The sequence below is a fragment of the Thermobia domestica genome, chromosome 5 (genome assembly GCF_964235325.1).
Source record: "Thermobia domestica chromosome 5, izTheDome1.hap1.1, whole genome shotgun sequence".
Lineage (NCBI taxonomy): Eukaryota > Metazoa > Arthropoda > Insecta > Zygentoma > Lepismatidae > Thermobia > Thermobia domestica.
The window spans coordinates 223618940-223644975 of NC_137458.1; the positions used below are offsets into that span (position 1 = coordinate 223618940).

General features: G+C 34.5%; 1 protein-coding gene across 2 annotated transcripts in view; it reads right to left on the reverse strand.

Annotated features, from left to right (window-relative positions):
* LOC145686413 (trypsin-1-like) overlaps positions 1–26036 on the reverse strand; it is an 88905-nt gene that overhangs the window by 43525 nt on the left and 19344 nt on the right. Inside the window, exon 2 of one of the 2 annotated variants that reach the window (XM_081759706.1) lies at positions 14481–14546. The exons of the other annotated variant lie outside the window; for it this stretch is intronic. Within the exon in view, the coding sequence (XP_081615832.1) occupies positions 14481–14546 (66 nt within the window). The remainder of the gene's footprint in view (positions 1–14480; positions 14547–26036) is intronic. 2 annotated transcript variants of the gene reach the window in all.

Here is a 26036-nt window from a genome sequence, read left to right on the forward strand (position 1 = left end):
TGGTATTCTTATTGTAAGGTCTTTTTCAATGGAAAGCATAACCAATGATGATAACCTTTCTAGGGACATTCAATTCCTTGAAAGTGTCAATTCTTTCTCATGTGGAAAAAAACTTTTCGTCTTTTGCTGACGCCAGAGGTACTGTTAATATTAATTTCAAAGCTTTGTAGATTTAATAAATATTTTTTCTAGATTATTGCGAACGATTCATTCTAGCAAACTCAGTCCTTGACAGTGATCCGAATTCCTCTTCAGCGTTGACTGAAGAGAGTTCGTAGCAGAGATTAGTGTTATAAAAAATGTACATTGAACACACTTTATTCACAGTTTATCCAGGAAAATTTAAAATAAATTGAGGAAATGTTTCTGGTGCAAACAACACTACTGCATAAGATATCCTGTAAATTTAAACTGGATTTTTTTTTTCGAACACTCTCCTGAATTGCCCTTTGCTTGTTTTGTCTAAGATTTAATTGCAAATTTTTCCTCAGTTGAAAGCTGGTCAATGTTTTTTGTAAGTTATTTACAGAAGTCATGGTATACAATTCATTCAGAATTTGTAGGTTATTTAAAGAATTAAAGCACACACAATAAAATTAAACCTAATAATTAAAAACCAAAACAGCTGATACAAAATAGGTACTGGTATATGAATTCCGAATGTCACATATTCATACATCAACACACACACACACACACACACATGTGCGTAAAAGAAAAAAAAAACTACATTCCAAATCATCCGTCTTGGTTGTTACGCAATGCACGATGAACACAATATACTTCCACATGAGTCGAAAAAATGCCTACCAATGTGATATGTTCTGGAAAGGAAACCTCGAAACCCGCCAGATGAAGGATCAGCATGTAACAGAAGCCAAAAAAATCAAAGAACATCAAAACAAACAGTACTGCCAGTTCTACACCCAGAAGTATTAACTGGGAGGGGTCCAAAGTATTTGAGGGAGGTCCAATACGTCTACATAATATGGAACCTGAATTATACTGCACCCGAAAAGACGATAAGTAATTCTTACTTACTTTCACCTATATTTTTAGAAAAAAATGATAGAACGATTATTTTTATAAGAAAAGAAGAGTACATGATGAGGCGTAAAATAAAATATTTAGCCTACATCAATCGTTTCTGTGTTAGGAAAGTATAGTTTATTAAGAAAGTCTACAATGTTAGTCAAGTTTCGAAATTTTTGGGAGGTCCGGACCCGGTGGACCCCTTCGTAGCTACGCCCCTGAGCATTGCTAATTAGTCCCAAATTCAATGTGGCGTTCCCCATCATACAGTTTTATGTGGAAATTATCAAGAGTATAAAATATACTTATTTTATAAAAGAAATATGTTTATACTAAAATACTATCCACAGAGGAGGGGGCGATTCTACATACTGACTTATTAATATTTGATTCACAAATTACTGTAGAAGAAGCCTTCATTATCAATATAAGCTAAGAATTAACTTGTAAACGTGGGTCCACTTTCATTTGTTTTCTCCTCTACTAGATATTTTCTTTCTTATTTTGTAATTTTGCAATCACTTTTTTTAATTGCCATTATATTGATTTACTTCAGTATGGTCCCGTAATTTAAAAATATGAATTCATAAAAACAAATTCCATTTGTTAATTGCTAGTGAAAGAAAATTCAGAAATCTTATTTAGCGTGACAAACCTTCTCGTTCACTGGAAATCGTGCTGTGTTGCAGAAGCACTGCAACGACCAGTCCCTTTAACTTCTGAGATAGGTGTAACGAGATGTTTATTTAGAGTTTTTTTTTAAAAAAAAGTAAATCAGCTTCACATTATAACAGCGCCAACAGCGGAATTTGTGCGAACTATCTTCCTACGTTTAATTTCTGTCTATAGGCAACAGCACTTTAGCTGTTGAATCCAAAGGTAGAAGTCTGAGCTATCCTGAGTTTCGCATTTTGTTCGAAATGGGTAAAACCAGTTAACCAGTTGCTATTTTGTATCTTGAAAGCATAGTTCTGAAAGTTAAAATCTTATTACGTGATATTATTATATTCTAAGAATTCAATTGAGGATCGGTGTATGTGTGAAATAAGTTATAGTTATTTGGTGCTACGTTTAAAAAAAAAAAAAAAAAGGTGTGTTTCCATTTGATCCTGTTAATACATGTTTTGTGTGAAGTTCCATGCCTATAGTATGCAAATAACAAGGAGGAATATTGTATTCAAAATATTGGTGAGTTAATTACTGTATTTATTAATTATAAAGAAATAAGTTTGATATAAGTAACTAAGAATTGTTCAGATTTAAAAAATTCTTACAGATTATATGTAATTTTCTAGGAAGTTAAGGTTATTTGCTTATTTGCTGGAGAAATATTTGTCTATTGAAGTAGCCTCTTTGGATGGAATTCTTTATTAGCAGTCATTATATGTATTACTTTATTGAATTTGTTATAAAGTTAATGAATAGAACAAAGAATATTATTTTCCCGATTAACCATACTATTAAGTATATTTATGAATAGTAGCTGCATTCGCTCTAATATTTTTGAACTCAGGATTACTATATATTTAATTAACATTGTTTATGCATTAAATAATTTAATTTCTGAACCTGCTATACGTTATAAGTGTGGATGTGCCCGAAGGGTACATTTGTTCTACCTAACGACGGCTCCATTCAATCACTTGTACGAGTAAAGGGTGGAGATCGCGTTACACAAATTCAACAGCTAAAGTCTTCCTTCTTATTTTTCATTAGTAGAAATATTATTATTATAAGTAGCAGGAAGGATAGATTTGGGAGAGCAGGTTCTGTTTTTCATCTACATGAAATATAGTATTGCTAGCACCAGTGAAGTTAATTTTGTTACGATACACGTATCTAGTTCTTACTTGTTAGGAAATTCCTTGTCTGGTAACATATTGGCTGTATATAGAAAGAATTTTGTAAGAGTTGAGTTTTATATATTCCGGGGTTCGAACCAGAAACATGTCAGATACGAGTAGTGAACGTACCCATCAGGGCCAGTTAAATTTAAATCATTTTCCCAATGGAGATGGTGGTTTGATAATACCTAATCCATTAAATCCTTTTTTGAGGGAGCAAGATTTTTCGTTTTTAGAAAACGAAAGATATAGGGACAGTTACTGTAGGGCAGTTGAGCCACAAACAGCTGGTAGTTTATCACCGTTGTTAGATTCAGATACCAGCAGTGTTTATACTTCGACCTTGGCAGGTGCAACGACTCACGATTTGAGGAATGAGAGTGAGAGTGTTGATGTAGGTCAGTTAAGGCAAACTGGTTTTAGCGCACCTGTGGTAGATAAGAGCTGTTTTGCTTTAAATGAAAAAGACTGTTGGAAAATTGATAAACAAATCAATACAGAGAATGAACGTAGTAAGCCATATTTACATAATTTTATGCCGTTCTCTGTGGATATGAATAAATTAGCAGTATCAGCTGCCAATGAGAATTTTTCGGAAAAAATAAAAAGAATCCCTTTTTGTGATGGAACTAAAGACGAAATTATTTTTCTTTTCTTATTAGAGATTTATAAGATTATGAAACTCAACTTGTTCCCGATAGAAGCTTTGTTTATTATAGCTTTAGGAAGGAGTAGTGGCCTTATCAATCATGAGTTATCTAATTTGATAAATTGTTCAAATCAGTGGGTACATATTAGTTACCTGTTGTATTCAAAATTTGTGACCCCGATAGGTAAACAACAAATAGAACGTAAATATATTTATTGTTTGCAAAAGCCGGGGGTTAATATAGTATCTCACGTCGAGAGTGTGGTGGATAGTTATGTGATCACACACGGGAGAGAAGATATACAAACATTAATTGACATTCTTTTAAATGGGATGAAGCCTCAAATACGTTATGAACTTTTTAAATATAATCGTCCAGTATCTCTAGAATTTGTGAAAGCAGAAGTGGAAAAATATGAGTTACATCAGCGGAACTTAATTGTTTACAATAGTTTAGTTAAACATCAACAAAAGGAAACAGTAGGAAGAAAAGTAGTTCAGTGCTATTTTTGTCAAGGAAATCATAGAGTTTCCCAGTGCCCACATAAACTTTCTCAATGTATAGCTAAGTTGAACATTGAAAGCGGTGAGCGGGTACGCAGTGTTACAAATAGTGAGAGGTCCCGGGTTAGTTCCCAAGCAAGTAAGGTGAATAACGGTCCAGTTAATAAACTTTCTTCAAACTTTAAGGAGGTTAAGAGTGAGAATCCATATAAAGGAACATTCAAGAACTTAATTGCAGCATTTGTCAATGCCTTTATTATGGGGAAACAATTAAAAGGAGGACTTGACAGTTGTAGCTCAGTTTCCATGGTGAATAAACAATACTTTGAGAAGTGGAATAAAACTTTAAATAATCCTGTGCGTGTTTATGAGCAAAAATTTAGTGGAGTAGGTGTGGACAGACAAAAGATCGAGTTGAATTCCTGTGTTTTCTTATTTATTAGATTTCATAAGAAAACTTACAAATTGAAATTCTTTCTAGTGGAAGGTTTAGAACCTACATTTATCGTAGGAGTCCAGGAACTAAAATTTATAAGTGCTCAGATAGACTTTGACAATAACAAACTTTTATTGAAACAAGAACGTGCCGTGGTACCCCTTACTTATAATCTGTCACCCCCCTCCCAAAAAGATAATTCTTATTCTGCGCAAAGCGATTTATTTTGTAGCGATGGTGCTTCTGCTTATGCCAATTTGTTTATGAGGATGGACGGTTGTAGAGAAAGGGAAATGACTTCGTCGCCAGGCGTCTGCAAGGTTTCCATATCGTCAGCGCTCTTGGATCCTCCCATTGTTGCCAACCCAGGAGAGACTTTTTCTTCATTGTATCCGGAGAGGTCAGGGAATTTTGAACAGCGGCCATCAGCATTGTCACCAATCACAGTAGACCCTAGTTTCTTGGAACAGGATCATACTTTACAAGGGTATGTTGATAATTTAATAAATAAATATCCTAATGTTTTTAGTGATAAGATAGGATGTATTAATGGATTTGAACATCAAATATTGTTAAAAGACGATACACCTATACGGAAAAAACCTTACCCTCTTTCGCGGGCAGAACAAAAGCAAATGGATGTAATTTTGGATGATTTACTTGCTCAAGAAATAATTCGTCCTAGTAATTCCCAGTGGGCTTTTCCTTGTTTTCTTGTCAACAATAAGTCAGGAAGTAAAAGGCTTGTAGTGAATTATCAATCTCTAAATTCTCGTTTGTGTTTAAATGCACAATATACTCCTCGTATGGAAGATGTGTTAGCTAGTCTATCACAGGGAGTTATTTACAGCCATTTTGATGTTCACGCAGCATATCATCATTTGAAACTTAGTGAAAATTCGACTCAATATACCGCCTTTTTAACTCATCGCGGTTTATTTGAATATAAGTATGTGCCTTTTGGTATATCTTCAGGATCATTTATTTTGTCAAAGGTTTTAACTGATTTGCTATATCCTTTGAAAGAACAAGGTGTGGATTGGTTTTTTGATGATATAGTGGCAGTAAGTAAAGATATAGAGAGTCATAAACAGCTAATTGAGTCAATTTTGCAGAAGTTTAATGAGGTTGGTATAACATTGTCGATTAATAAATCTGCATTATTTCAGAGAAAGATCTCATATTTGGGATTTGTTGTTGAAAACGGAAATCTATGTATGGATCCTTCTAGAATAGAAGTTATCAGGAAATTACCTGCACCGAAAAATCGGAAAAGTTTGATTAGCTTAGCTAGTTTTTTACAGTTTTATAGTAGGTTTATACCAAACTTTCATGATGTGATGGAACCGATAACTCGACTTCGTTCGGCGAAGTGTAAATTTGAGTGGGGAAAAGAGCAGCAAAGAGCTTTAGATCAGATAAAGGAATTATTTGAAGCTTATGTAGTATTGAAACTTCCAGATTTGAATAAACCCTTTATAATTACATCAGATGCCTGTTTAAAATCTTTAGGAGGCACGTTAGAACAATTAGATAGTCAGGGAAACAGAGTTCCGGTAGCATTCTTTTCTAGACGCTTACGTAAATATGATTTAAATAAGCCGATCTTTTTGTTGGAACTTATGGCGGCGGTTGAATGCATGGAACGATATAAAACGTTTTTGCATAATAAATTCGAATTGAGGGTAGACCATGTGGGTTTAGCATATGCTATACGTAACATACGAAGGGTCAAAAGGTATGGTAGTTTATTGTATCGATTATTAGCGTTTGATTTCACTGTAAAATCTGTTTCAAGTAACTTGAATATAAGTGCAGATTTTATGTCACGATTGTTTGACGAGGAAAATTTTGAATCTATGTATTTAGAGCCAACCATGGAACAAGAGATTAATAATTTATGCTTAGTAAATCTCTGGAATATGCCATTTGCTAACATATCTATAAAAGATCATCAAGCTAGAGATCCTGAATTAATGGAGATTATACATCGTTTAGAACGAAAGGAGAGATTAGAGGATTATAAGTTAATTAAAGGGATTCTGTGTAAAAAGACTAAAGCTATAAAAAACCCGTATAAGATTTGTCTTCCAAAATGTCTAGCCAATAGTATTATAGAGTTTCATCATAGTTGTATTTTACCCGGAAGCCATTTAGGGACAAGAAAAACTATTGGGCGTATAGCAGCCAAATATACTTGGAGTGGGATGGTAGAAGATATAAAACAATTTGTGTCATGCTGTGAGCTATGTCAGAAAAATAAACCTAATAATAGGAAACAAATGGGTCAATTAACATCGGATTTTGAAAAATTTGTAAATGGGAGATGGTATACGGACACAATTGGTCCAATGTGCAATACACGATCGGGACGCCACTGTTTGATTGTGGTAGATTCGTTTTCTAAGCGAGTTTTCTTAGAACCACTCCGTGTACTCTCTAGTCAAGCCATTATCAATCGTTTATATAAATTAATGTGTAGACATGGCTTTATATTTTCTTTGGCACATGACAATGCTAGTGTGTATAGCTCTGCACTATTTAAAGATTTTTTATATAGTAATGGTATTCGCGATATTCGAATTTCTCCGTACCATAGTGCCTCAAACGCAGCTGAAAGATACATTTCAGTTTTGAAAAATTCGTTGAGGATATACTTTAGTAAGAGACAGAATCAATGGGATACGGGTCTATACGAAATAGAGTACTCGATTAACAGCGCTGTTCATGAGGAGACCAAGTGTAGTCCCTTTGATTTAGTTTGTAACTATAACTGCGGAGACCCATTAGAGGTAAAATGGAATGTGCAGGAGCTAGATATCCAAAAGAAAGACCCCAATTTGTGGGTAAATGCGCTCCATAATATGGAGAAAGCGTGGCTTAGGAAAAAGAAAATTTTTAATAAACGAAGAATACCTACTAATTATCAAGTGGGTGATAAACTTTTAATTAAAGCCCAAACCAAGTCATCTTTGGCTGATAACATTACGAAGAGTTTATCAGAAAGGTGGTTGGGGCCATTTGAACTCCAGAAATTCCTTGGTGAAAACTCCTTACAGGTTAAATCTGTTGTAAATGACAGAGATATTCGTAGAGTACATGTCTCAATGACAAAACCTTTCAGAGAAAGGAGAATCCCTATTGTTAATTAGAAATCTTCATTAAAAAAAAAATATATAAAAAAAAAGGAAAATTAAGAATCATAAAGTGTTATTGAAGCTTTACGTTGGTGCTATAAGACAATAGACGAACATAATTTTAAGTAATTTTTAAAGTGTTATATGTTAAAATAGTTTTCTCATTGCAGGCCTGTAATGTGTCCGTCTAAATATGTCTAATGTATTGCGTCCTTAATTGTAAATTGGGCTTTTAGTCCAATAGTCGGTGGATTGTATCGTCAATTGTTAATGAAGAATTCCGTGGACCGGATTCCAGTCTGTTTGTCATGTCTTTTGGATGAAAATGGATTATTCCGATAAAACTGGTTATGGATAAATCAACATATTATTTTTCAACTGGAAACTATTCGTTCAGTACGTAATCAAGACAGAAATTGTAAGTTACAATGTAATTTCTTTTTCTATTATTGAATATGTAAAATATATATATCTTTCGCTTTATATTTAATATTGCTTAGGAAAATCAGGAAATTGCATTTAGGCGCTATTTCATAATTTTCTGGAAGTGTTTGTAAATTTATGAAAGATGAGAATCATAGACGAATTACTATAGTTGCTAACTGTAGAGAGAGTGTAGAGTATGGTAGTGGTTTGATTGTATTTTGGGGGTTATTTTCTTTTAATTTTTGTTTATTTTTCTTTAGTTGGTGTAGTTGGGAAGTATGTTTCTGCTAGTTAGTAGGTATAGTGATACTAGTTTGGTGATTAATCGTGACTTTGAGACAAACGAGATTCTGCATATTTCATAACAAAAAAAAAAAAATTTTTTTTTGAGGGAGAGGTGAATGTGTAACGAGATGTTTATTTAGAGTTTTTTTTTAAAAAAAAGTAAATCAGCTTCACATTATAACAGCGCCAACAGCGGAATTTGTGCGAACTATCTTCCTACGTTTAATTTCTGTCTATAGGCAACAGCACTTTAGCTGTTGAATCCAAAGGTAGAAGTCTGAGCTATCCTGAGTTTCGCATTTTGTTCGAAATGGGTAAAACCAGTTAACCAGTTGCTATTTTGTATCTTGAAAGCATAGTTCTGAAAGTTAAAATCTTATTACGTGATATTATTATATTCTAAGAATTCAATTGAGGATCGGTGTATGTGTGAAATAAGTTATAGTTATTTGGTGCTACGTTTAAAAAAAAAAAAAAAAAGGTGTGTTTCCATTTGATCCTGTTAATACATGTTTTGTGTGAAGTTCCATGCCTATAGTATGCAAATAACAAGGAGGAATATTGTATTCAAAATATTGGTGAGTTAATTACTGTATTTATTAATTATAAAGAAATAAGTTTGATATAAGTAACTAAGAATTGTTCAGATTTAAAAAATTCTTACAGATTATATGTAATTTTCTAGGAAGTTAAGGTTATTTGCTTATTTGCTGGAGAAATATTTGTCTATTGAAGTAGCCTCTTTGGATGGAATTCTTTATTAGCAGTCATTATATGTATTACTTTATTGAATTTGTTATAAAGTTAATGAATAGAACAAAGAATATTATTTTCCCGATTAACCATACTATTAAGTATATTTATGAATAGTAGCTGCATTCGCTCTAATATTTTTGAACTCAGGATTACTATATATTTAATTAACATTGTTTATGCATTAAATAATTTAATTTCTGAACCTGCTATACGTTATAAGTGTGGATGTGCCCGAAGGGTACATTTGTTCTACCTAACGACGGCTCCATTCAATCACTTGTACGAGTAAAGGGTGGAGATCGCGTTACATAGGGGAAAAGAGACTTAACATTTGCTCCAATCCCCGCGCTGAAGGAATCTGGTCGTTGCATGCTCGCTGCAACACAATGTAAATTAGAGACTCTGTGACGGATTATTTTTCGCTTTTTAAAATGGATTAACGGAACGGAGAGTTACAGAAGTAAAAAATATGTTATTTAAAGTGTATATATGCAAGTATTAAAAAGTATTTTTTATGTTCTTTACTACTATTGATAATAATATTTTTTTTCTTGAAATACTTTGGTCGTTGCGCAACGCTGCAACACTTACATTAGCCGCCACTGTGTGGTACGATATTTTCACAATTAATATTGAAACTGGCAATTGTAGTAGATTTCTACCACTTCCAGTTTTAGTAAAGAGGTTAGACTAGAGACAAAATATATTATTGGGACACCTAATTAATTGCAGAAAACAGCTTGTTGTTATCTATTACATGTTTTATTCTATAGCCATCAACGTTTAAACCGGAAGTAGTAAAGTTCCACCTCTTTTGTTTGAAATATTTGTTTTACGTCCCGCGGTTATGCCGGTTAGGCTAAAGGAGACCTTTTGGTTTGGATAGAGGCGGATAGAGGCTTAAGACAGAAGATAGTAATTATTTTTAGAATGCTGAATAGAAAGCAAGAAACCGCTTCTCACTTTTACAATTCCTATTCTATGGAGATCACTATTGAAACCAGATGTGGTTAAATTCTACGACTTCATGTTTTAATTGAAGATCGAAAGAGAAGACGAAAGGTCCTTAAGACGCTTGAGAGCTGCTCGATTGGAGGAAATCGCTTTCATATATATATATATATATATATATATTACCGTTTTTTCTCTACGTAGATCGATATTTATTGAAACCAGAAACTACGCAGCCAAAAACTAATGTTCGTGGGAAAAGAGAAATGCACAGCAGAACCATAAATTTCAGAGCCTAGCCGAACAGAAGTAAAAATTGCTATAAAGAAATTAAAGTAACACAAATCTCCCGGTGTAGACGAAATTCTGGCTGAGTTGATTTAGCTAGAGGAGAAAATTGTGGAACAAGATACACAAACGCATTCTCCTTATCTGGAACAAAAAGGAATCATCACAAGAATGGAAAGAATGAATCATTGTTCCAATTCATAAAAAAGGCTACAAAGTGTATTGTAATAATTTTCGAGACATTTCTCTTCGGCCAACATCTTATAAAATCCTCTCAACATTTTATTAGTAAGATTGGTCCCATATACAGATTAAATTATTGGAGATTATCCTTGTGGGTTTAGACGAAATCAATCAACAATGGACCAGATATTTACCATTCGACAAATGCTCGAAAAGAAATGGGAATACAAAACCCAGTACATCCATTATATTGATTTTGGAAAGGCTTACGATTCTATTAGGAGATAAATATTATACAACATTCCTGCAGAATTTGTAAAACCGAAAACAGCTACTTAGGTTTATTGAGATGTGTTTAAACGAATCCCAAAGTGAAGTCCGAGTAGGAAACTTCTTGTGCACGAGCTTCCTCGTCAAGAATGGTCTGACACAAAGAGATGACATTATTATTCAAATTTATTCTGGAGTATACTATTGGGGAAATCAAAGATAGCAACCAGAGCCTAGAGTTGAATGGTATTCACCAGGTTATAGCGTATGCTGATGATGTAAATCTGATAGGAGAAAATAGGAGAACAATATAAAGAAATGTAGAGACATTATTAAATGCTTGCAGGTTTAGAAGTAAATACAGAAAAAACTAAATACATAGAAGTTCACTGGTATCGTAATACTGCAAATTATGGATACGTCAAAGTATAAAATAACATTTTAGATAAAGTTTATACTTTGAAGTATCCAGGATCAATATTAACAGCGCGAAATCATATCCACGAAGCAATTAAATGTCTACTGAAAACAGGGAATTCGTGTTTTATTCAGTTCAAAATAGTTTGTCATCGCAAATTCTGTCGAGCAATTTGTAGCTCAAAATATATAGAATGATAATCATTCCTTTTGTTCTGTATTGTTGCGATACAGTAGCTTACTTTAGCGGAAGAATGCAAACTGAAAGTATTTGAGAATAAAATCCCGAGACGAATATTCGGACCCAAAGGGAACGACAATCGGAAATGGCGGAAACTTCATAACGAGAACTGCATAATTTACACCCTTTACCAAACATTCTTAGGGTCATCAAGTCTAGGAGGCTCAGGTAGGTAGATCATGTAGCGAAAATGGAAGAAACTAGGAACGCTTTCAAAGATTTGACTGGAAATCCAATCGGAAAAGGTCCATTAGGAAAACTAAGGGTACGAACATGCCGAAGAGATCTCACGATCGAGGTTGAGGTTTAAGTCGCGGTCGCACCCTCGATACTGGCACAAATCCGTGGATTCGAATGAGTAAGCGCATGCCGAAGATGTACGCTACATTGCGACCTAGGGGTCGACCGCGAGGGTGAATTAGTGGTCGCGATGATAAACAACCGAGTTTGTTTTACATCGTTGTTCAGCGGAAGCATCGCTGTGGCTCGTGTTCTCATTGGTTCTTCCTAAAGCTCTGCACGGAATAAAGTGTTCATTTGTTTAGAATTTCGGGTGTGCCTATGCTCGAGAGGTTTTGCTGCACTATTAAATTTGATTATGAAAGACATATTAACAGAACTAGTGAGGAATGTCCCAGCAATATGGATTAAGAAACACAAACATTATAATAGGCATGTTTTAAATAGAGAATGGAAGAAAATAGCAACTGAAATGGGAATGTCAGATAAGTTATTCATATTTATATGAGAATTGTGCTGTAGCTTATTATTATATAAGGCAGTGGTGGTTAAAGGGAGGGAGCTTTCGGGCTGAAAAGTCCGCAAATTGTGGAATTCGGACGTCTGTATATGTTCACTCAGTAGCGTAAGCAGAATTTCATCACGAAATGAGTTCAAGCACTTTGAAATCCTTTCAGGACAAGTGTGATTTTTGTAGGCCTATATAAATATTAATATAGTAAGTTTTTATTCTTCCGTAATATCTTGCTTAATGGAGAGGCATTAAAGTTTTAAACACTCACCCTTACGTACGCCACTGCATATACCAATAGTACAAGCAATTCGATAAATTGATTAAAAATAACATAGGCGCGCGCGATGAATTGTTTCCATTGACGACAATATCTTTTCAACCACTTGTAACTGCTCAACTGAATATCACGAAAATGGAACGTAGAGGGGAGTAGCCAAAATCGCACCACTTTTTACATAAATGGTTTCAATTCGAAACTTTTGAAGAAATTTAAAATGATTTTTTGACCGTATTGAACTTTATAGTTTTCCAATTCTTTTACATTGATTTCATAACGATATCTTATCATTATCATGATAAAAATGATGATATTTTAGAAGCCTCCGATTGGTGCGATTTACACAACAGGTTTCCCAAATCGCACTGTGAAGTGAAAATCGCACCGCCATTTGAATATATGCAAATTTTTACAGTAATGCATATGGGTAAAGCAAATTATAATTTCCACCTTTAAAGAGAAAAAATACTGCAATGTAAATAACCGAGCACAGAAATAACACCTTAGAAATAAACTAAGTAGAAATGCAACCTACAAGTAAACCAAATTAATATTTCTATGATATATCACATTCTTTTATATCGGTGTTATTAATACGAGGAAGAACATGTCATTAAAGAAAAAAAAATATCCATATTGGTGATCCAATGATTAATATTGTTCATAATCCTATGAAACGTAAAGTATCTATATTTATGGAAAACAGACTGCTACACCTTATTTGCACAAAAATTACATTAGAAGGCACGTTTATCTCCTGAAACACCCGCACAAGACTCATGTATCCAGATTTTACACAAAACACTCTGTACCATATCTTCGACTAAATTTTGTTGACAAAGGACGCAAAACAAATCTTGTTCATAGATTTCAAAAGCCACATTTGAAACACTGCGAATATGTAGCTCGGAGTATTGTGATTTGGATGTATCTACTTTTCGAATACACTTTTTGGTGTTAAGATTTCCTGAAGTATATGCAGACCTAGTTGACGGTTCAGAAATATTAGATCTTTTCATACGTTTGGATACTCTTGATTTCCTTTGCCGTTATTCTTCAAGATGTTTTTTGTAAGAACTTGATGAGAGTACTTCTGTCCTTTGTGATTGTATGTTGGTAGTTCTAGTTCCTCCTGCTATTGGGCTGAGCAGCGTCACTTTATTTTCTATATATTTTTTCAAAGCACGATTCACAGACTCCGGAGACCATTTCTCATATTGCCATGTGCCTAGCTTGTGTGAGTGTAACGAGAAAGAAACCAGGAAAAACAATTCATCACGGGAGCCAAAACGCACTGGTGCGATTTCTGACATACGGTAGTAGTGCGATTTGGGAAACTACACCATTTTAAAAAAATTACATACCTCACAAATAGAAAAAGGAATAACTTGAGTTTGTCACTATAATATTAACGGTATTTTGTTTATTACTACTTATTGAAACATAAGCTAATTCTCTTACTTTAGTCAGTATTCTACTATGAAATACTCCGAAAATGAATAAGAAATACTCCAATTATATTGTACTGCAACTGCACACACTCATAACTTACTGAACGTCATCACTTAACTCTGTAATTATGGAAATATGCTTAAGTACTTAATTTAACTACCAGATGTCTTGTTAGTACTACGGTTCTTTTTAAACTAAAGGTGGTGCGATTTAGAACCCGGTGTGATATTGGGAACTCTCCCCTACCACGTCACGTAGCAAATGATTCCACTTAAAAAAAAAAAAAAAAAAAAAGATAGAAGAAACAGGAATAGGAGTAGTGCTGCTTCAGTGCAGCCAAGTTTCAAGTTAGACAGGTGAAAAACTTGAAATCTAATAATTAGTTCCAGTCTTACGAGTTCAATATTAGAAATTCGATAAAAATCGGGTCAAGTTATGCGAGTGGCCAACTAACAGAGCTGTATATTGAATGTCACATTGTTTTTGTCATGTTAGAACGAAGTGCATCTTCATCGAACATGTTTCTTGGACATTCTCAACTAAAAGAAGTGATTTAACAAAATGCTAAAAATGCTTACCCCAGTAAAGAGAGACTTGACATTTGATAGGATTCCCATCCCGCTGTTGGACCTGCCAAACAGAAACTGAAAGAAATAATCAACACAAATATCCATCGAGTATAATTTAAATAAAAGATATTCATCTTATTCATAAATATATAATCACCATATTATCATATAAAGATACCCATAGTCTTCTTTTTTTTAAAATTGATTCATTAACTTCCTAATACTGTAGAGTTCCATAGCTGAGAAATTTATTTACGGTTAAAAAGAATAAATAGAAACAAAATGTTACAGAGATTTATGAAGAATTTCGTTTCAAGAATCTTCACTTCATCAACAAACCACATTGGCGAAAGAAACTAGTAATAAAATGTTTACTTAGGAAATACGAGAGTAGTAATTGAGTCGTACAATTCCAAAATGGTTCTTGCCCATTTACAGAAGATCCTAGAAAACCGAAAAAAAAACTGTAGGATCGATGCGTTTTGTAGAACTGGAAATATATGAGGATGTTCAGGTTTTTGGTATGAACACACTGAAATATTCCTAGTTATACAAAACATGTAGATCCTACATTTTTCTTTTTCAGTTTTCTGGGATTTTCTGTAAATAACAAGAGCCGTTTTGGAACTGGACGACTCAACTACAAACTCTTTAGAAAATGTATCGACCGGACAGATCTCACCTCACCACTGTCATACCTACAGATCCTGCAAGACATGCTGAAAATGGTAAAAGATTGACACAAAAGAGCAGTTGCTAATACAAATACATCTTGGGTATGCGTGCATATAATAGTTCATATAAAAACCGGGGTAATTCTGTAATGCAGTCATGAAGTCGTGTCCAGTCCGTGTACGAAGAATTCTTTTTAATAATTATGAATATTTAGTTCTGTATACGAATAAGAAGCGGCTAAACATAAATTTTTGTCTTTTTTAATATAGAACCTGCAACCTGATTCATGTTCGTGAGAGATTTGGTAACATAGCTTATAGTTCTTTTCTGTTCACGTGTTCTAGTTTGACTTTTCCTGGCGTTCGCTTGTCTAACACAACAGCTCTTTAAATGCTTGCCCTTACGTACAATGTAATAACTAGGGATGGCAATTTTTTTCTGAATTCCGGATTTTTTTCCATCCGGATTTTTTTCGAAATCCGAATTTCTATCGAATTCTGGATTTTTCCGATTTTACTTTGTAGACTCCGGAATTGGCCATCCCTAGACTTTTACCGTTACCAGTGCCGTAGCGTGAAAATCAGCGCTCGGGGTGAGAGTATACGGTGGTGCCCCGTTCATATGTGTGAGGTCGACAGACCGGGGGGTGAATCATCATGTCAAACACGTTTCCCTCCAGTGTTTTCGGACAGTTCGACTTTCAAGGTATTCTGCTGCTAAGTTTATCAAAAGCTGTATTTTTGAAATGTATGTCAACAATAAAGTATTCTCAGCAATACAGATTAAAATAAGCGTGTCGTTAATTAAATCGGAGCCCAATATTTAAGAAATATGAAGACAAATTATATAAACTTTTGTGATTGTTCTTTTCCTGTTCTTGCTTAGTTCACTCTGCACTCATAAGGTTCAAAGTATAGGTTTCTTCCAAGAATACCTAAACAATGAAGATGTAAGCCATCATGTCCGAATGCGTAATGTATTGACATTAATACCATCAAGCAGAATCGATGAAGGTTGGCTCATCGTCATGGAGGATTGTAAATCTAGCCAGAAAATCTAAGTTCAACGATTATTCCATTGAACAATGGATGGAATATCCGAACACTCTAAGGGTAGGGACATGCCGAAGATACATCGCGATCGAGGTTGAGGTTTAAGTCGCGATCGCACCCTCTATACTGGCACAAACCCATGGATTCAAACGAGTAAGCGCATGCCAAAGATGCACCCTACATCGCGACCATATATATGAGGGTAATTAACCTCTCACCATTTTTAATTTCTCGTATCCGCTTCAAATTAAACTGTTAATAAATATGGAATGAATGAGTTTTACAAAATCTTTTGAGAAGTTGAAATTGAGGAACTTGATTGAGCGAGTTGGAAATATAAATTGTTTTCCACTTTTTCAATAGTTTCAATTCTTTGTAATGAGCAAAAATATTTAAAATTAAGTTTAATGATTCTGTATATACAAATACGGTTATGCAATGGTAAATTCGTTATTTTTCCTGCAATATTCGTGCATCACATCAGAATTTAAAGAATGCCTTCAAACTGAAAATTCACTCTCTCGGTCGACCTCTAAGTTGCGATATAGCGTACATCTCCGGCATGTGCTTACCCATTTGAATTCATGGATTTGTGCCATTATTGAGGTAGCGATCGCGTCTTGAACATCGATCGTGAGGTATCTTCGGTATGTCCTTAGCCTTAGCAGTAAAAATGGAAACACCGCATGGCAACTAATCTTAGAAAGTTAACCTTTCGAAGCACATGTCTCACAACAACATATGTTTATTAGATTTCATTGAATCAATTTCTGAAGTTGAATCCATTATTTTGACGTGCTTTGTGTAATATCCTGGGATCTCATTTTCGTTCAGTAATTTTATATATAATATCTATATATTATATAGATAGGTAATTTTAGACTATATCTCATTAACTATTCTATGTACTATCATTTTCTAGCGTTATAATGAAGAAATTGATGAGGGTATATTTCAATGTCAGTTTTAAGTAAATAGATGGCGTGGTTTTAGTACAGCATTAACTATTAAGTTTACAAAATAGTTTTTCTCCAAAAATTACACATGAGCTTTTCTACTGACATGTGTCGTTTTGTTCACTGTATGATATTTATCGATCGGTCTATGCGCCATCTTTAAACATTCTCTTTTTTCTTTTGTTAAGGTGTAATAATATAGAATTTGAGACTAAAACTCAAGATACTAATGGGAGTTTTCATGTATTAGTCATCTGTTTGCCATTTACATTCGAACAGAGCTATCAGGTCCCTTGTGACTCAGCGTACGCGCCTTTCGCGTAGGAGACCCGTGTTCGATTCCCGGCAAGAGCTCATGTAGTTTCGATCTCACGTTAAGCTGTAGATCAAATTCTCATATAGCCTCGCTGCTGAAATCAAATCAATCGAACAGAGCTCTCTCTTAGACTTTCCGTTCTCGATATTGAAAACAATGTATCTAGTGACTGCGTGACTTCACAATATAAAACGAGAAAAAATAAACCCGGAAGACCATAATTCTGTTATAGGATTCGAATGCACCTGGGGACGTTTTCTGGTCGTGTTTTAACAAGAAATTTCTCCAACATAAAATAATGATACACGTGGGAAATTCGAATAACAAAGCGGTAATTTATAAGTGGGTTATCAGTTACATACTTACTGATTGGCTACTTCCTTGACTACTTTCCTTCTCAAACTACCACATTTTTTTTCTACAAGAAAACCACAACAGTGTCCTTCACCAAACTAATTAGCAGCTCAATGTAACTGCATGTATAACACATCTTATTCTCAAATGTACCCAAGCTTTTAGCTTCTTGCGGAAACGATATTTTCATGGTTTGTGTTTAGACCTGTTTTTGGAACTAAAGCTGAGATTTCTTGTCTCGAGAATGTATTGTGAAAGCGACTCGTCTCGAAAAGGGTATTTGTTTCTACTAGAAGAGCTCTCTTTTCTCTTGTTTCATCTTATTAGCAATCCTAGTTTTCTTGTTGCATTCCTATTTTCGCTCTTCTATACGCGCGTGGGTCACAATAATTCTCAGCACGAAATTTCTCTTCCATAAAATTTGTTGGCTATATTAACCAAATATCATATCTATCTGTATGATGCTCTTAGCAGTTCAAGTTCTTTCGTATCAATTTCGTTTTCCGAAGAGTTCTATGAACTTCATGTGTTGTCTATAAATAATAGGGTCTAATGCAAAGAAATTCCTATTCAATAGTTATCAATGTGCTTGTAATATCTTAAACACATTGAACGATAACTTGAAGACGAAGATGGATTCATAAGCATGAATTTATACGTTATTAAGTAGAAGTGCCTATTCTTCAGACGGAAAGAGTAAAGCTTAATAAATATATATAAAACCGAAAGTTTGAATAGTGAAGAACTATTCCCCGATTTTTCCTTTCATATGTAAAACTTTTGAAAACGCTGTAATACATGTTGGTTTGCTTTAAATCAAGTGTTTATTTATACCAAATTTCAGACCTCCAAATTAACAAATTCTCACATTTCGCATTTTCTGAATATATAAATAAATAAAGTAAAATCAGGATATTATAAAAATTGTTCCCCTTTCCCCTTTTAGGAGAAGAATTTTAGAAAATTCTGAAACACATTTTCAGTTATTTTAAATTCGGGATGTATATACGGAGTTTCTTCTTCGCACCTAACTTCAGTGATTTCTGAGATAGTCTAATGTTTGAGGAGAAAATGAAATCCGTTTACCCTCCTTAGAATACGAAATTCAAAAATTCTTTCTTGTCTCTTACTTCTGTGACAAAAAGACCTCATGCTTAAATTTCAATTTTCTATCTATAACAGTATAACATTTGTGTTTTATAACTGTAGGGCTATCACTTTTACTCCTTTATTATAATAGTACAGATTGTCATTTATTAAGTCTCTCAATGCTAGGAGTCTTTCTAACAAAACCCATCAAAGTACCGGGTGAGTCCCCAATTTCATTAATTTATTATTCGAACAGTAATGAGCTTTTCTTGCCTATATATATATATATATATAGATAGATAGATATAGATATACGAGGGACATCCCGTATTACGGTGGATGTGTAGCGAGTAGACATTGTTAAAGTGATTATTATGTAAAATGTTCACGCATGCAGAATAGCGTCTGTTTATGAAATTCCAGATAGCACGAGGGCGAAATGCTAAGACGATTCACAGAAGATTAGTAGAGGCCTGTCGTGAAGCTACTCTATCGTATCGGACAGTGGCGAGATGGGTTGCAGCATTTCAGGTGGAATGATAGTCAACAGAAAAAATGCACGGTGGAGGGCATATGCGAACGGCTACGGACCTGAGTCGCCATTTGCGACCAGCAATACGGAGCAAACGTTCACACCTCCTGGAGTCTGAACCAATTCTCCTACACGACAATACCAGATGCCATACAGCCAATTCAGTACAGACTCTGATAGGACAATGTTGTTGGGAAGTACTGGAGCACCCGCCATACTAACCGCATATGAGCCCCTGCGATTTTGATCTTTCCCCCAAAATGAAAGAACCTCTCAGAGGCAAACGTTTCAGAAACATTCCCAGCATTGTTCGAGCCTTAGGGCGCACTGTCAACACCCTCTCACAAAGTGGGGCTTTGACAGGTATTAACCAGATATCTGGCGAAGGGTTCAACAGGCTGCATGGAAGGAATGTAAGCTTCTTGAGATGAGTGATTTACTACATTCCATTTCACAACTATGTTACCACTTCGAGTAAAATGACCCTCATATATATATATAATGTCAAAAAGTTTTTTTGTCTTCCTATTGCAGAGGCAAAGCTACATAGACGTCCACCAGGAGGCAGTTTAGTCGAGTGAGCAAATAGGCTTCTACAGGCCACAGAGTGTTCTCTGTGTGTGATTTGTGTAATTTTCATGCAACTAAGTCAGTTGTGCAAGTTAAACCGCATTTCTGTCGAAAATTTAGTCTTTGTGCTGCCATTTGCTACGACTGTGGTTGAATTGCTTGAGCGCATAACTGCAGTTGTGACCGATATCGACCCTGACATGCTAAGAAGAGTTTGGCAGAAACTTGATAATAGATTAGACATGTGTCGTGTAACTCGTGGATCGCATATTAAAGACTTATAATATGCTAGAAAAAAACTTTTTGTGTTGATCAATCAGTATGTGTACTCTCTGTTTACATATGTGTTATTAAAAGAAATAAGGACACTGAAATTGGGACACATCATTTTGACTCTCCCTGTATTTGAAGCATTCATATCCATAAAATTCATTTTCTGTTTAAGCATTTTCCTTTAGTTTTTACTCAGTAATGTGGGCATTATATGTCAAGGAAATTGGGTTAAGATGTGAGTATTTGAGATAGATGAACGCGTTATTTAGATTAAAGTAAAGCAGTAATACTGAATCAACTACGTACTATGCATTTTCAATAGTCAAATGTACACTCATGTCCAAAATTATTGTCGCATGTCTATAAATATGTTGTTGTAGGAATATAATTTGATAACGAATTCGCCGGTATTTCTTCTAATGTTATTGTGTGTATAATCGCTAAAGACATGTATGTGGAAAGTTTCATGTCAAAAGAGCAGTAAATACGAACAATAAAACGAAAATAAAACTTTCTTGTCCATTTAGCAACATTTTGTTTTACTCATTCTAATTTTCATATTAATATTTTTTTCCTACGAAATTTACCACAAATATACATTTCCCGATTATGCACATAGTATCAGTATTAAAAGTACCCTGCAAAATCATTATCACATTATATTCTTACAAGAAGACAGTTATAGACATGCGACAATAATTTTGGACATGAGTGTACATATAATTTCATCCAATAGCAGATGTAACATAATTTTCAATCGATTGGTGTATTGCTCTTTTATTCCGTATTAACACGAAGGACCTATATCTGAAACGATCGTATCCTCTTTATTTATTTATTTATTTATTTATTTATTTATTTAAGTCATGAGCCCATTATAAATGTGCGTAACTTATCCAGATTAGCGAACAAGATCTTTATACGAATGTTTCTTTGACTTGCACAAATGTTGGAACTTCCACCTAGTAGAGGTTGTGGGTGAATTAAATATGAAAAAAAAAGAAAGAAAGAAAAGGGGGAATACCTTCTTGAACCAATAGACATGAAAAATGTGTTAAATAATACTTTTGATGAAGTGGATAGTTTCAAATATGTAAGATCAATATTACCAGATGGAAATCATATTCACGAAGAAATTAAATGTCGATTAAAAGCACGGAATTCGTCATATTATTCAGTTCAAAAGCTCTTGTTGTCGCGAATTCTTTCGAGGAATTTGAATTGAATTGAATTTCTCTTTATTTCAGCGGGCGAGGTTCAGCCGGAGGCTGCTCTGCCACCTAACCCTTGTCATCATTACAAAGAAAAGAAAGAAAAAAAATAGACACAAATAAGAGAATTTGAAGCTTAAAATATATAAAACGATAATAACGCCCGTTGTTCTGTATGGTTGCGAAACATGGTCACTTACTCTGAGGGAAGAACATAGACTAAAAGTATTTAAGAACAAGATACTGAGACGAATATTCGGACCCAAGAGGAACGGATATGAAGAATGGTAGAAACGAGAAACTGCATAATTTATACCATTTACCAAACATTGTTAGGGTCATCAATTCTAGGAGGCTCAAGTGAGCAGGTCATGTAGCGAGAATGGAAGAAAGTAGAAACGCTTTCAAAGTCTTGACTGGAAGTCCAATCGGGAAACGACCATTAGGAAGACCTAGGCGCAGATGGGAGGACAATATTAAGATGGATCTTACAGAAGTAGGAATACAAACTAGAAACTGGATCCAGTTAGCTAAGGATAGAAGTCAGTGGAGAGTTTTTGTAACGAGGCATTGAAAATCCGGGTTCCATAGGCTATAGAGTTCGTTAGTTTAGTTAATGGACATGAAGAAACAAAATTTTGTATATAATGGACTCTGGATAGGTTTTGGAAATCAGACTTTCAAAGGTAGAATGAAAATTTAACATGGCAGGTGAGAATAAAATTAAATTTTCAACGTACCACGATTATACCGTAGGCTAAAGGAAACGAGTGATTAAGAAATAAAATATGAAAGAATTGATCGAATGGGAATGTGAGACACGAAATTGGACCAAATCGAGGAAAGCCACAGACAAGATGTTCTTCGCCAAAAATTTGCTTGAATCTGGCATCTCTTGCACTAGATATGAGTGTTCTGTCACTAAGTCACTATGTTTCCATGATGGATGGGGAAAATACCGGTATTTTATTTTCTTAACTGTTGGTCATAAACAAACAATTTAAACATGATACACTTTTCAGGATCCATTAGTTACTGAAATTTCGAAAAGAAAAATCCACTTTAAATGGAAGAGCTCTATTGTACTATTACTTTATTGTATTTTGCGGTATCCTTGCACATAAATGAGTGATATTTGGCTTGTATAGGACCGTTGATGCAGTGACGTGGGACAATTATGGCTGCTAAATTTAAACCTTAACTTTAACTGCTTATGTCCCAAACTAATATCTTTCGTTTTAATTGTGACAAATACCATAATAATTACATGGTACTTAATGTATTATTTGCATGAGTTAAGAAGGAAAAGTTCAAGAATCTGCAAGAGAAATTTGAGATTTGTTTTTTTTTTAAAATTTTTCAATTACTAGAATTATTCCAAAATGAGGAAATTACGGCATGGTTTCCAACCTTCTATTGTATTTGAATTCAACATAATGTTGGGCAATCGTATTATACTCCTGTTTTAGCTACTTAAAATGATACTTTTAAATATTTTTCTATCTCAATTTATAAGGAAGTTATGAACAAGGTTCGTATATACACTACAGGTTGCGCCAGCCCAATCGTTGGATGTGTGACGTCACCGGGTAAGCAGACGCGAGTATTTTCTTGCAGCAAAATTCCCGTCCAAAGCCACAAAATTTCCCGATGTGATGCAAAATTTCCCGCTAACCTAAATTGATATAGTTTACATCTAGTAGTAAACAATTTTAAAAAATACCGCTTTAGACAGACTATGATGTACAATGGAATTCATTCTCGTAGTATAAAAAGGTATTATTTATAGTTATGCATGATAAGGTAAAAAACATTTTTTTAAAAAATACTCTGTACACTTTTTTTGTAACGAACAGTATGTCGTTCTTTATGGGTCTTCTTCCTTCTTTTAGGAATTGCAGTTTAATTTAAGTTGCAGATATCTGTCCCTGTCGTCTGTCACCAATTATCTAAACGATATTAATCAATGAAAAATGATCATAATTTAAACATAAATAAATGATTTAAAACAATAAACATTTCTGCTTTTCGAATATTTTTATTAGTTTTGAAGATATTATAGAAAAACTAAAATTAGCGGTAGTTTAATTTCGCTGAAGTGAAGACCCTTAAAGAAAGTCATCGTAAAGTGAATCTGCACTCATGAATGCAACTCCTACCCTGAGAAACAATTTTTAAGGCATTAAATTAATTTCGTGAAGAAATAACTACATATAACAAGATAGCACATGATCGTTCCATACACATCATATACAGGCATATTGTCAATCTGTACGCAATAATCTGAGCATGCGCCAAAGTAATAACATGCCAGAACGTCTTAAGAAATCTTTTAAATCAAGAAAAGTGAAAAAAATGTTTGTTTTTTTTTTAAAAAAAAAGTCACGGAATATTCTCAATCTAAGCCAATTTTGGGAAGTCGCCTAGTAGTTGTGGGAAAACTACTCGCCCATATTAATGAGGCAGTTTGGGCGATATTTCTGACATTTTAGCAGTTCCTAATGCACGTTTGAAAAATGGTTACACCCTTTTCCGCATACTAATGACACATAATGTATGCAGGTGCGGCCGGAGGTTGTATAAAGAACATGACACATAATAAATTGGTTTCCGGTAAAAAAAAGAAATGTTAATTGGACAAGCAGAATACAGAAAAGACCTTTCGGGAATAAAATATGCAGATCACACACGTAGAACAAGGTAATTCATTAATATGCAGCACATGTAACGCGGCAGCTGCTGCTGGAGAATATGCTAGAAATTTGGATCGTTGGAATGGGATATCACGTGATGGACGAAGCATATTAAATACCCAGTGTTTTTTAGTGAAAAGTAGTTATAGATTGGTTTTAAAGCATGGATTTACCGAAACCTTTGAATTTTAGTACAAGAGGTGAAAGTGATCTCGCAGAATCGTCATCTTTGCCGGGGGCAGAGGTTTTATCCCAACCGGTGGTGAGCCCGCATTTTCCGCCATTGGAAACAGAAGTTACTCCGGCCAACTTGGATGTATTACCGGGAACAGAATTTTCATCCCAACCGGTGGTGAGCCCGCAATCTCCGCCACTGGAAACAGAAGTTACCCCGGCCAACTCGGATGTATTGACGTCTTTATCGGGGACATCCCAACCGGTGGTAAGCCCGCAACCTCCGCCACTGGAAACAGAAGTTTTCCCGTTACTTGATGTGGATCATGAAATAGAAGAATATCCCCCTACACCTTCACCAACAGTGAGTAATTCCCCGGTGGAGAATTGGGAGTTGGAAGAATTTTTGAATTTAACATGTGAGTGTACTGTGGAACGTACATCATTGGATTGTATAAAAGACTGTATAATATACTGGAAACCAGACGATATATGTATTTGTTTTGCTTGCGGGTTCGGAGACGGCAGTCAATGGACACACGATTGTTTGGTGTTGGATACGGAATCTCTTGAACGGAAAGCTATAGATGCTGTAATGAAATTTGAAGTTCGTGAAGAATTATTATCAATTTACAGAAAAAAGCATGGACAGCCTTTTGCGATGATATGGAATTTCATTGAACGTTTCCGAGATCTTGTGTGGGACTTTGAATACAGACTCATTCTATTAAAAATTTTACTGGAAAAAGATTATGGGAAATACGTGGACATATGGTAAATTGTGTATTGTTTGATTTCCTTTTATTAGTAATCATGTATTGTGATAGTGAGAATTGTGGACAAAACATTAGTGAAAATTGTGTGTTAGAAACGATAACTGTATACTTACGCTCAAATGGAATAAGTGGTATGCAGCATAATCCTGGAACTTTTCTTGAAAAGCACTTGTTGAATGATAAGACTTTAGTAGAACTCTTTGAAATTTTTCATGAACGGCATCGTGAAATTTCAATCACAAACTTTATGTTAAAAACTGGTGAATGTTTAAAAAATATTGAATTTATTGGACAACTTATTCCAGTTGTCATGGAACGTTCGTGTGAAATTTCAGTTTGCCATAAAATGTATATTGTAGACATACAGGGATTTAAGATTTCTCCGAATGAATTTGTGATACGTGAATTTTGTCTTACTGCGTGTGATGATACTTTAAATTTTCATTGTTTAGTAAAAGTACCATGTGAATTTAACGATTTACCAATAGGTTGCCAAAAACAAATCGATTGGCTTACAAACCACTTGCATGGCTTGTCATGGTCTAGTAAGACTGGCTATCTCGTATCACATATTCGGAATATTATGTATGATTTTTGTGCATCAGATGCAACTTTCCTTTGTAAAGGTGGGGAAAAATCCATTTGGATAAAGAAAATCTTTGCGTTAGCAAACGTTGTGGATCTGGAAAGAAAAGGTTGTCCACCATTAACAGAATTACAAGGTACCGTTTGTAATGAAATTTGTTCATTTCATAAGCAAGTAGAATCAAAATCGGCATGTGCATATCGAAATGCACAACAATTGAATTATTGGTGGAAAAATGAGCGATCCACAACCCTTACTAAGGGCATAGCAAGTTTAATGTTTTCATTGTAATCTTAAAATTATTGTAA